Source organism: Siphateles boraxobius, unplaced genomic scaffold (assembly GCF_051911475.1).
Source record: "Siphateles boraxobius isolate OS27281-9 unplaced genomic scaffold, OSU_SipBor_1 66, whole genome shotgun sequence".
Lineage (NCBI taxonomy): Eukaryota > Metazoa > Chordata > Actinopteri > Cypriniformes > Leuciscidae > Siphateles > Siphateles boraxobius.
In genome coordinates this window covers 32,501,858-32,514,668 of record NW_027509193.1, presented here as the reverse complement: position 1 = coordinate 32,514,668, position 12,811 = coordinate 32,501,858, and the positions used below count along the sequence as shown (strand labels likewise).

The 12,811-nt window shown below is 37.6% G+C and overlaps 1 protein-coding gene across 6 annotated transcripts in view; it reads right to left on the bottom strand.

Annotated features, from left to right (window-relative positions):
* Positions 1-511: 511 nt before the first annotated feature.
* plppr2a (phospholipid phosphatase related 2a) overlaps positions 512-12,811 on the bottom strand; it is a 45,160-nt gene continuing 32,860 nt past the window's right edge. The window contains exons 2-7 of one of the 6 annotated variants that reach the window (XR_013196862.1): positions 11,802-11,922; positions 8,875-9,125; positions 6,609-6,785; positions 5,402-5,534; positions 2,491-3,800; positions 512-2,314 (exon numbers count right to left, since the gene is read on the bottom strand). Coding sequence is in view for 4 of the 6 variants with exons in the window: in XM_077213650.1 (XP_077069765.1) it covers positions 1,618-1,668; positions 3,731-3,800; positions 5,407-5,534; positions 6,609-6,785; positions 8,875-9,125; positions 11,802-11,922 (798 nt within the window). In the remaining 2 variants the exon portion in view is untranslated. Of the gene's footprint in view, positions 2,315-2,447; positions 3,801-5,390; positions 5,535-6,608; positions 6,786-8,874; positions 9,126-11,801; positions 11,923-12,811 lie in introns of those variants that run through there. The other 5 variants (XR_013196861.1, XM_077213650.1, XM_077213652.1 and 2 more) reach the window with 5 other exon arrangements.

Genomic DNA, 12,811 nt, shown 5'->3' with positions numbered 1-12,811 from the left:
AAAAAGAAGTGTTATGATCAGGCAAGAGCTTTAGGACCTGCGTTATTATGATGCTTTGCAGTGCTGGAGAGACCGAAGCAGGAGGGCCTGAAAAAAGACGCAGAGGATGCATTGTTTCTGATCCATACGTGAGTAACATCGGTTTGTCTATGCTGTTGTTGTAATGTTAGCTATGGTAACAGGACAGTTTTGAATGTTATTGTTTGTCTGGAGCTGCTGGCGACCAACAACCAACTCTTGCTCTCCTGTGTGTGTTCATTTTTTGTTCTTCCTTTTTTTCATCCGTCATCTTCCCTTTATTCTTCACTAAACATTATTTTGCTACACTTCAGCTATGATAAAGAGACATCCACTCTTGCATTGCGCGTTCGTGCATTTTTGGGGCGGAGCAATGAAGGAAGAGGAGTGTTTGTTTGGACTGATTCAGAAATCGCTTACCGCCCCTTTAACATGGAACAGGCCTCAAGCAGTGAACAAAACCTTTAATAATGATGTCGCAGAAAAAGTCACAGGCAGTTCACGCTTTTACTTTATTCAATTACCCAAAACACAGATCAATGACTTGTTGGGTGTATATAAATAAAGATCACCAAAGTAAATAAATTAAATGCAGTTTTTTAATACAAAAAGACTTGTTTGCAAAACTGTACAAATATCTTTTTTTTTTTAATTGGGTGAATGAAAGAAGAAATAAGAGAGCTGAGAGTTTTAGGTAAAATATTTCTAAAGGTGAAGTGGGTAATTTTTTTTACATGTTAAATTATTAATTATTTATCCTTGTTTAATATGCAAACTATGAATTAATAATTCATAGTTTGATTCCCCCCCAAAAGTGTAAAGATTGTAGATCCTATCTTGCTCAGTTTCTTTGAGGATCCCATTGGCTCAACCAATTGCGTGAGTTTGGGGGTGCGGCTTTCTTTTTGTCTGACCAATAGCAGATGTTTGGGAAACATGTTTAAAATTATTGTTGTTGCAATTCCCCAATCTTATAAAAATTGCACACTTCACCTTTAAGGAATGTTTAAGGGTGTAAATGTGAATCTTAGCACGTGAAGCATGGTGCTCTTACAACAGAGACAGTAACTGTACGTAGCACAGAATGTGGCAGAGCCTGGACCTGGTGCCGGGATGTAAAGGCTGAGGGGGCATCAGACAAATCAGATTTCACAGTTAATGTTACAAACATTAATTTTCATCCGTTTAGAGTGCAACTAGGTGGAGAGTTTACACTCATCTGATTAAAGTACACACAGTTTGTATACACAGCTTACTTACAGTACCAAACAATTAGTCTAAGTAAATACAATGTTTAAAAAAATGGGATTCAAAGCAAAAACTTTAAAAACAATATAAGAAAAATAGACAGAAACCAATTTAACAGAGCTCAATAAAATGATGTAGTGCACAAAACTTGGCCTATGGTACAGCACATACATCCAATTGACACGCTCATGAGCATCCTCAGTTTAGAAAAACTGACACTCAAAATCAATTATAGTCGAACCTCAAACCTGCACATCAATCTGTGAGCACCACTTTATTTTAGCTGCCTGAAACACCAAACCATGTGTTTAAAATGTACCTTCTCAATACATTTTCCAGGTCTAGAATGATTCATTTGTGCATGTTCTTCCAAAAGAAAATAATGTTTGTCTTAAAGAGGACCTATTATGCTTTTTTACATTTTCAACTTTCTCTTCTTGTGTAATGTTGCTGTTACTGTAAAGTTAAAAAGCACAGTCACTCCAGAGGGAGTTATTCTCTATATCAGTAATACTGTTTCTGAACTCCCTGAAATGCCTCCATTGTAGTCTTGAGTTTCTTCCAGGAATGAACACGTCACAATATTCCTCATTTAAATAATTCCCGCTCAAGGCACATGCAAAAATAAAGGGACGGGGCCTAGTTGAGTTAATTAGTAGCGTGATAAAACTCACGGTTATGGTAAGGGGCGTGACATTTCTGAAACACACTTGAAGCTGTTGACCAATCACAAAACACATCTAATCTAGCTGACCAATCAGAGCACACTGAGATTTCAGAAGGAGGGGCTTCATAGAGAGAGAAACTAAACAGTCTTACTGACAGACTGAGAAGAGAGGTGCTGCAATAATGTCGAAATAAGGGGAAAATAATGTGTTTTTTAACCTTCCGGAATGAAAACCTATTCTATAGATCCCAAAAACAAATTCAAGACTTTGTAACAGGGCATAATAGGTCCTCTTTAATTCAAAATGTTACATTTTGCTCCACTACCAAAATTACTTTCCTTTTGAGCTCTCCTCACCTAGGCAGTGTAGGCTATTGGTATCTATAGGCTATCTATCTATCTATCTATCTATCTATCTATCTATCTATCTATCTATCTATCTGTCTACCTATCTATCTATCCATCTATCCATCCATCCATCTAACATTTGAAGTTTGTCTTGACAAAACTTTGCTTTTCTAGTTACACATTACTGTAGTTACTTGAATTTCAATCACTTCCTTACATTCAAATTTGAACTGCAATTCTACATCTGTCTGCTACCTCAATTCAAGTTCAATTCAAATTCGGGAACCGAATTGTAAATTAAATGGCATTTTCAATTCAATTCTGTATGGTGCACAACCCTGTTAGTAACACATGGTGAAAAGGTCATTCACTATACAAGAAAGAAACTAGCTGACCGTCAGTTACTGCTTTTTTGAAAAACTACACAAAAATACTAACAACAATACAGATGTTGTCTTAATTGTTCTGTTGACGTCATGGGATGCAGTTCCTGCTTTTCTCTCGTCAGAAACGAAGAATCCAACCCGTCTTTGATGACAAACTGTAAGTATGTCTAGTGTCTGAAAGCGCTGTGTTGTGTCTGGGGCAACAGTAATGAAAATGACGGCTCATGTCAGACTGTGAATTACATCTAGCTGGTGGAGAAATCCTTGTAAGCACAAACTGGACATTAAATATTAAAAAGAATGCTGTGGTCGAGTTTTTGTGTGTATGTCATTAAACATCGCAATTCTTTACGATGCATCCAAACGTTATTATAAGGTATCAAGAACGTGTCCAAGTTTAGAGGTCTTTTCCTAAAGGAATTCTTGATGTGCACTTATATGGTCCAGATATCTGATGCTGATGAGATTGTCCCAAGTGCATATTGAACATGACTCAAAGACAACCAATAGATACTCCATTTGATGAATATAAAAACTTAATCAGTACTATGAACAAAATAGAAAAAAATAGACATGCCTTTAACCAAAAGAAGAAGAAAACTGTGCATGTATTTACATATGAATTGAAATATCTGCAGTAAAAATAGAGTTCTGCATTTTAGCCAAAAGCTGATCAAGACTTCTTCATCGGTTCCCGAGGAAATAGGTCAGGTTGAGGTTTGAGGTCTTCCAGCCAAAAAATCCGTTCGAATCCTCCACCCACAGTCCAAACAAATCCTCTGGCAAGAGTGAAACGCCTACCTGTGCTTTCTGGCGTTCGAGATCTTCGAGCAGCCTCTCTAAAAGTGCTTCTCGTTGTTTGTTTGAGCGGTTTGTGGAGGCCCTATCGGCAGCATGGAGGATGATGGAGGATGAGGGGTTGGAGGTGAGGAAATCTAGACCTGCGTGGAGTAGGAGCGGTGCAGAGTGGAGGAGTGTCCCTCGGAGTGGGCGGCGCAGTGGCGCGCGTGCTGGGACGGCTGGTCTAGACTTCGCTGGAAATGGAGCGAGACGGTATGAGGACATCGGGGGGGACGGGGAACCGATGAGGCTGATGGTCATGTGATCTCAGTGAATGAGGATCCCATTGGAGTCTGTAAGGGGGGAGAGAGAGAGTGTGAAGGGAAAGAGAGAGAGAGAGAGAGAGAGAGAGAGAAAGGATGAGAAACCAAGACTGGAAGGTGGAAACTGCGGAAATTAAAATTCAGTGATGCACCGAAATGTATTTTTAACCAAAACACTGAGACCAAATTTAAAGCAGAAAACCCTAACATTTTTACTAAGAGAATTATGTTTCTACTCCAGTTTGTTGTTGAAATATAAACATTTAAATGGTGTCTGTAATAAAAACTTGTTTTTATGACAGATTTATTCAGATACTAAATAATGAAGACATCACAACAGGTTAAGTAGAATGAAAATGTAATATAGTGCATATATTTATTAAAATGCTCCTTTCTATAATATTTTTTGTAGCTAACTATCGAGTTTATGTTAATTGAATGGCTTTTCTGAGGTAAATGTAACGTTGCAGGATATCTTTGCTTACAAGCTGATTTATTGGCACTGATTGAGCGATTAAATGAGACATGATGATGTACTTCGGTTGTACCGTTTCTTTCAACATACCTTCTGATGTTCATTCATGTTTATTTTGTTCTATAACTAGTAGTAAAGAGCAAGAGGTGATTGGTTCACTTGCCGCTTAAACTGAGGCGGCTGCGATCGGTCAGGCCACATTAACAGCGTCAGAACGACGGTTTTATTGTTGGAATTTCATAATAAATTTACGGAATCTGAAAGCTGAGACTTTTGCTGCATCCGAAATCGCATACTGTATAGTATGTACTACATTTGGTTTCAAAATTACTTCACGACCATTAAAAAAAGTGCGTTAGATCTACGTAGTAGGAATGTGTGTTGTCAATGTCATGTGACCCACTAGTGTCAGTTGCGTCGCTTTACTGCGTTCATTTCATATTAAAAAAGTAACAAAGCACAAAGCTGATATTGGCACCACACAAGTGCCCACACAGCTGACATGTTTACCTGTTGTAGCTTATCCAAGTTTTGTACACGAAATAGACACTGACACAGTTAAAACGCATCATAGGAGAAGCGCTAATTAAACGTCACTCTTTCGGCCAGAAATTTTCGGTTCATCACTAAACAAAATATAAGACTGAGGGAGAAAAGGGATGACTGAATGGTCAATGTGACAAAGAGGAAAAAAAAGTCAAAACAGTTTCAAAAGTGAGGAGGATGAGGGTGGCCTACGAAGGGAAACTCACACTGTCGTAATTTTTCACATCTAATTACCTTCCGCCTTTGATATTCCACATGCTACACAGTCCACTTTCTAGAAACGCTAAACAGCCCATTGAGGAATCAATGAGTTAATGGTCCTAAACATTTTGTTGCTTGTCAGATACTCTATTATAAAAGTGATAGCAACGTCTCTTTAGGACAAAGAGCAGAACAATCCTCCAGAGCGTCAGTGGGTTTTGCAGGGTTGGTGTTTGGGTTGTGCAGGTTGGTCATGCTAGTGAAGGGAGAAGGAGGGCTGGGTGGGTCGAGGGAGTCACATTAGGATCCACTGGGTCAAAAAACAGAAGGACAGGGTGGGGCGTAATCCATCCCCCTTATGTGTGCAGTCCTGCCACTAACCCACTTCCACCCCTTACCTGAGTGCCACTTAACTTTTCAAGTGGACTCTCTACGCAGGGCAGCGCCACCATGGGCATGCCCAGCACTGACTCAGGACGCTGGGGTCGCACTGGTGGGGGTGGGGGCTTTGCCTGCTGGAAGTTGTTGATCACGCACGTTACCTAAAGAGAGAGAGAGAGAGAGCATAGAGCGAAGGAAGATAGAGATTGAATAAAGAGAAGAACTGGCGGAGGGTCTGATGGAGAAAGGGGTAACTTGGGCCATGTTTACACCTGGATGTGTTTCGGTCGATCGGATCAAAAGTGGACGACGCAAAATACAGAAATGGGGTCTAAAACTCTTTGAGCTTGTCCACTTTCAAACACTTCCAGAGGTAGTTGAAAACACATTCCAATGAATTGCTTTAGTAGTGTAGATGCTAATGGGTTCGAATGTGTTCAAACAGCCTCAAAAGACGCCTGCTCTCCTCCTACTGATCTAATAAGTAAAAAATATGGGAATATGGGCTAGCCAGACGGGATTTAAACTTCGTCGGCTGAAGACCCAAGTTTGGTTTGAAGATGAAAAACATACCAATCTCAATGTTCTCTCACCATTCATGATTTCTAACACACACTCACAGCGTTTGGCTGGTCTTGAGGCTTTCAGAGCAGAAACAAAAAGTTGCTGCTGCTCTCCGTATGTTTTTCTGTCATCTTAGACCCTCCCATCAAAGAAAACAGGACAGAAATGGACAAAGAGTCGGATTAAAACACCAGGTGTAAACGAGAATGTGTCTACCTCGTCTACTTGTGATCTGATCAACCAAAACGAATCTTAATAACAGATGTAAACAGGGCCTTATCAATATTTTGAAGAAATTTGCAAGCTGTCTTAACAACAAGCAGGTTTAATGAAGCATCTAAAGTGATACTGAAACCTTGAATAACACCTGGTTATACACTACTGCTCAAAAGTAGGAGTCCATAAGATTTTTTTAGTTTAAAAGGTTTTTAGAATTAAAGTAATTTGAAATAGAATTATAAATGTATGTACTGTCACTTTTGATCAATTTAAAGTCCTCTTGTGTAATACAAGAATTAATTTGTTTCCAAAAAAAAACTTACTGACCTCAAACTTTTAAACTGTAGTGTATATGCATTAATGAATATATGCCTATTATATATAAACTGCATACATGCGTGCAATTATCTTGTCATTTCAGTGTTATTTTATCCCACTACACACACTCTCACCAGAAAGACAGCGATGGCTCCGCCAGTGAAGTATCCAGCAAGGACGTCGGCCCAGTGGTTGCGGTATTCAGCCACTCTGACCACACCCACCAACATGGCCAGACACAGCAGAGTCAGACTGAGCGTGGGTTTGGTCAGGCGCGTCCCTTTAGTCCTGAAGACCAGCGTCACGTACATCTACAAGCACAGGCAGACAGTGGTGAAGAACAAGACTGAGACAATTACACACACACACACACACACACACACACACACACACACACACACACACACACACACACACACACACACACACACACACACACACACACACACACACACACACACACACACACACAAGCATGCACGCACACGCATTTTTATCCTGTACAAACTGTATATTCTCTCCCCTTACACTAACTCTACCCCTTAACCCAACCATTACAGAAAACTTTCTGCATTTTTGCATTTTCAAAAAAGAAACAATCACTTAGTATGTTTTATAAGCTGTTTTCCTCATGGGGACCAAAAATAATTGTCAGGATTCTTTGATGAATAGAAAGTTCAAAAGAAGAGCATTTATGTGAAATATATTTTTTTGTAACATTATAAATGTTTTTACTGTCACTTTTGATCAATTTGATGCATTCTTGCTGAACAAAAGTATTAATTTCTTTAAAAACAAATTCTAAACTTCTAAAATTCTAAACAGTAGTGTCAAGTACACACACACACACACACACACACACACACATATATACACTCTAAAAAAAGATGGTTCTTTAAAGGTTCTTTACAAGTAGTAACGGTTCTATTTAGTACCGTATCATCCTGAAGAACCCTTTAAATGCTGAAACTTAATTGTGTATTTCAGATGCTGTCACGTATAATAACCTCATCATACCTACACACATAATGAAGGACGTAAAGATATCATAGGGGATTGTGAAGGTATTTCACTGGAACTTGGTCTTCATTACATCTATATCATGTTCAGTGTCTATGTTAATTATTAATTGTGGCGAGCAGGGCCGTGAGAGGACAGCGTGAGGCTGGTGTCGTGATTGCTGATGAACACCTGTGCGACACAAGTGTCTGGTATCTCTCACGGAGGAGGAGAAGCATAAAACGAGGAGTGACGACAGTGAAGGACGAGGACCAGGCCTGGACTATGTTAATGTTTTGTTATTATACGTCCCTCGTCAGTGAGGAGCTGCCGCCTTTACTTTCGTTTTGTATTTGTTTATTTTATGATTATTAAAGTGTGTTACACGTTTGCCGGTTCCCGCCTCCTTCTTCCCACAACAACATACTTTGCTATGTATTCAGTTAACAACTCTTGTTAGAGCACTGTTGTTTTTGCTACAATCTGCCATGTCAATAAAAAATAAATGTACCTAATTGACACAACATGCTGTTTTTTTTAATGTAAAATCCAAATAGAGGCAACAAGATATAATAAAAGCAGGCAGATAGAAGACTAAAAAACAATATTAATAAATAATATTAATAATAGTAGTTTTAATAACATGAGATACTAATATACTAATTTCAATTAAAATATATGGTTGAAAATGTTATTTATACCGCCGTTAAGGTCCTATGTAGCACTTTCAAAGCATGTTATTTATGGAACCTAATAAAAAGGGTTCTATTTAGCACCAAAAAAGGGTTCTGCTATTGTTACAAGCCGCAGAACCCTAATTCGGTACTGTTTAGAACCATTTTTCTTACATACACTTATATTGCATATATATATATAACCTTGGCCATCTGGTCACGTTCAGAAAATCCAATCATATTTACATTAATTTGCAGTTTATTAACATTTATTTGTCTAAAAGAAGGTTAAGACCTTACAGAAACTGTCTTTAAAATTCTAAAAGGTAAAGGGCACCTGTTTCACAGAATGACACTGATGCAGGTGTGAGTCATGACACTCTTAACACCAAGACTTTCTTGTCTGACCAGATTCACCAGAAGGAACATGTTCAACCAGTTTCTCCATTTTTTGCTGGTGACATGGCCTTACCAGTGCACCAGCTAGACCAGTGCTAACTACCATAAAGTTACCAGAAAAACACTGACATTCATAGTGGTGTGACTGTCAACTGCTCTTTCCAGCAATTAATGTAGTGTCCTGGAGTTTGTGAGATTACTTATAAATCCAAAGATTTACAGCTCCTGCACTCTTTTGTTTGTCTGTCAGTACGTCCACAAGGGAGTCTTTTCAGAAATCATGAAATCACTCAAATGATTAAAGTAGTTCTAGGTTCATTACACTCACCACGGTATACACTGCAGAGTAAACACTGAGGGCCGCATCTTTGGAGGGAAAGGATTTGCGTGCAGATGCGACGATGAGAGGGTTCCCTGTGCAGGCTTTGCGCTCAGTGATGTACTGTAAGTTGGAATGGCATCCCAGTGCTGTGTAGTTCGGTCTGCACGCTGACAGGAAGTGAGGCGTCTGGGTTCCCGTCACCACCTGCCCAGCATTGGCGAAGATGGTGGTGGTGAACACACCGAAGGTATAGACACCTGAGTGAGAGAACAGAGATGAAAGTGTGGTGGGAATTTTAGACTGTATATTAAACTCACCATGTTTCTAACATCTAACCTTATTTAACATCTAACATTTGAATTTGAAATGTATGTTTCCCCTTTAGTTGAAAACGCATGACTTTGGTTGTGTGTGCATGTGTATAAATAACATATATGGGAAATGAAACTAGACAGATGTCTAGGTTTGAAAACTTGTGATAATGAAGTAATGAAGAATCAAATCAAATTGTAGAGAAATTATGTAATGTATCATGTCATTTTGCCATACCCTTATTCTATAAAAACTGTTGTATTAGTGTTTACTGGCGGGATTCTCAGTGGGATTTGTAGATCCTCCGGCCTAGCTTAAAGCTTCTTCTTGGGAAAGATGCTCGAAGAACTGTGATTAAAGCATGTAAAGTACATTTGCTGAAGTCTGTTTGTCGATTATTCCTGCTCAGTAAGCAAGTTAGATAGGGAGCAAGTTATAGAGACCTTACCACCAGAGGCGGACAGAGTACACAGCTTCATTTCTTGAGTAAAAGTACAGATACCCCTTGCTAAATTTTACTCAACTACAAGTAAAAGTACTACAGTCAGATGTCTACTTAAGTAAAAGTAAACTTGAGTATCAAGAGTACATTTTCTAAATATTGCATTACTACTGCCACTGCCACAGTGTTTACATTTATGTACAGAAACGTCCTACATGGAGTTATGAAAAATGTTAATGTTAATACCTTGGAGAATGTAAAAGGAATTGAAAGTAAAATCAAGTCATTTTCATCTTTTTACCATGTTGGTTTATTTAACACTTAAGAAAATTCGGAAAATGTAAATAGTCTGGCGAGGTGGGCCACGGGCTGGCACATTCCCGGGATGGACCCGCTGCGTCTTCATCCATGGTTTCGTCTCTTATCTAAATCTGACCATGGAGTTGACTTTGGCGAAAAGCTGAAGGTGATTGCTGATAGGCTGTCCCAATCAGTGGCGCCTGCACAATCCAATCACGTTTGAGAGGGAAACAACAAATTGAGGGTTTCCGAGATTTTTCTTTTTTCCTTTTTTAAATTTTTTTTTTTTAGAATAGTATAACGGGTACTCACGGTTATGGATAGAAATGTAGTGGAGTAAAGAGTACAATATTTCCCTCTCAAATTTACTTGAGTAAAATCATGAGTACTCCCCAAAAATGATACTCGAGTAAAGTACAGATCCCTCAAAATTGTACTTAAGTACTGTACTCAAGTAAATGTACTCCGTTACTGTCCGGCTCTGCTTACCACTAAGTGATAGTGTTCGAAAGGGGACGAGACGTCGTTCGACTCTTTGTGTGACTCTTAGGCGGGGTTAGATTGTTTTCAACCTGCGCGTTCAGAGGCAACTCAACTGAGTATAATATTATTTAGCGAAACACTAGAGACCTTACTACCAAGTGATAGTGTTCGATAGGTTGAGGTGTCAAGGACACTCAGTTCAACCTAAGTCAGGTTTAGGGAAAAACTACCACAAAAGGCATAAGTAACGCATGCGAAAACATGTAAAAATTGATAATTCTGATAAATTGCATAACATAGCCACTGTGTTATGAACTAGTCTAGCAGACCAAACTAGCAGTTAGGAGTAGTCAGTCTTACTTGAATCCCATCAATGTACCTTTTATGTAACTGACTTTTAAAAGGTTATGACCAGTCTTGAAGAAAGAAAATATATGATAAATAATATGATAAACAAATTTTTATATACTAACTTATAGTTGATAGTTGAAGTTTATGCATATGGCCAATCTTATATTGAATATTAAAAATATAATCACATAAAATATATTTATAATATTAGCCTCCATATTCATTACGGGTCATAAAATAAAACCCATTATATGTGTTATTGGTTATAATAAAAAAATAATAATAAAACAACTTAATAATATTGTCCATCATATTAATTATTGGTCATAATAAAATAAAAATACTTATTATATTGGCAATTGTATTTGATTATTGGTCATAAAATATTTATTTGGTTTAAAAAGTAAAATAGTAACAGGCGTCTCCCATTCTGTGACACTTTATCTGAAATCATCTTAAAAAGCATTTTTCTAATTCTTGTCCATTTATTATAAATGCAGTTCTTATGAACTTGAATTCATTTAAAAATAACACGGAATATTTCTATTTTAAACAAAAAACTTAAAACAGAAAACTTGGTATTCAGTTACAGCACTTAAAAATATATTTACATGCATTCCCTTATATTTTCACCAAAAAAATCTTGATGTTGAAAAAATACCAATTAAACACAAACTGCATACAAATAAAGGTTCTTTATTGGCATTTGAAGAACCTTTAACATCCATGGAACCTTTCCATTCTTTATAGAGAAAAAATAATATTAGATTATTAAAATGTTCTTCACACTAGAAAAAAATGGTTCTTTTAAGAACTGTTCACCAAAAAGTTCATTAGGGAACCAAAATGTTTCTCGCTATCAAAACACCTTTTGGAACCTTTATTTTTAAGAGTGTTTTAAGTATGATGATGACTTTGATATCACAATTTATAGCATTAAAATGGCTTTTATACCTATAATGAACAAATATATTTTCTCCAATTTTCTAAATGTCCTGACCCTCCTCCTATAAGTTCACTGTTAGTTCTTCTTCACTGAATGTACCTAGGAAGCGTACGATGCGTCTCAGCAGGGGGTTGAAGTAACAGCAGTCGGCGGTGACTATGGTCTTCTCCTGCATGCCCTCTGACCTCATGAAAAACACCATCACCTCGCCAGCCAGGATCTGAGGAGGAAAACACACAAATGAATCAAACGGTGGCATTGCTTTAGCCCGCCAGAACATCCACCACCCCATTTGTTTTGGCATCGTTGTAGCGTTGTAGCTTCATCTGGTTAAAAAACATGCATTCTGCCTCCTTGAGAATTTGAATCATGAGTTGGTAATAGTCCCTCATCTTCACTGTTCTCAAATGCCAACACCAGAACGTCATCAATGCAGATCTCCCTGGTAACGGTTAAGACGAGTAACAGCTCATCAACGTGACTAATTCTGCTTAGCAATGTAAGAGCTACGCTTATATCAGTTCATGTGTTTAAATACTCCTCTGCAATGCAAACAGTCAAAGCTTATTTATTATTCACAATTATAACACAGCTCAATTCTGATTGGTCAATCATGCCATTCTGTGTTAGAAAAACTATGAACGAAATGTGAGGTAAAAGAAAATACAGGCCAGATTACACCTGCTTTGAGAATAAGCATGTGTCGAACACATGTGTTTAGTGCAGTGAAGTATTGGCTGCTGAGCGCATGAAACTTAATAATTTTATAAGATAAACAAACCATAGAAGAGATTGGGAAAGAAAATGTTGTGTGGTGAAAATTAGGGATGTATAAAATATTGGAGACATATTTGTATATAAACAATTTGTATATAAGTAAAACTAAAAGTCAATAAAATACTCAAATTATATAAAAAAAGAATAACACTGAAAGCCATGTTGAAAAGAATGTATGGGATGCATGAGATCATTAAAAAAAAAATAATAATAATATTAATCAATAAAGTGAGTAACACTAAAAGTCTTCTTAAATATTTGCATGTTGTTGAGATTATGCAATTTGTGAAAATATAACTATAGCTAAATTTTTGATTTAAAGTGCATTAACA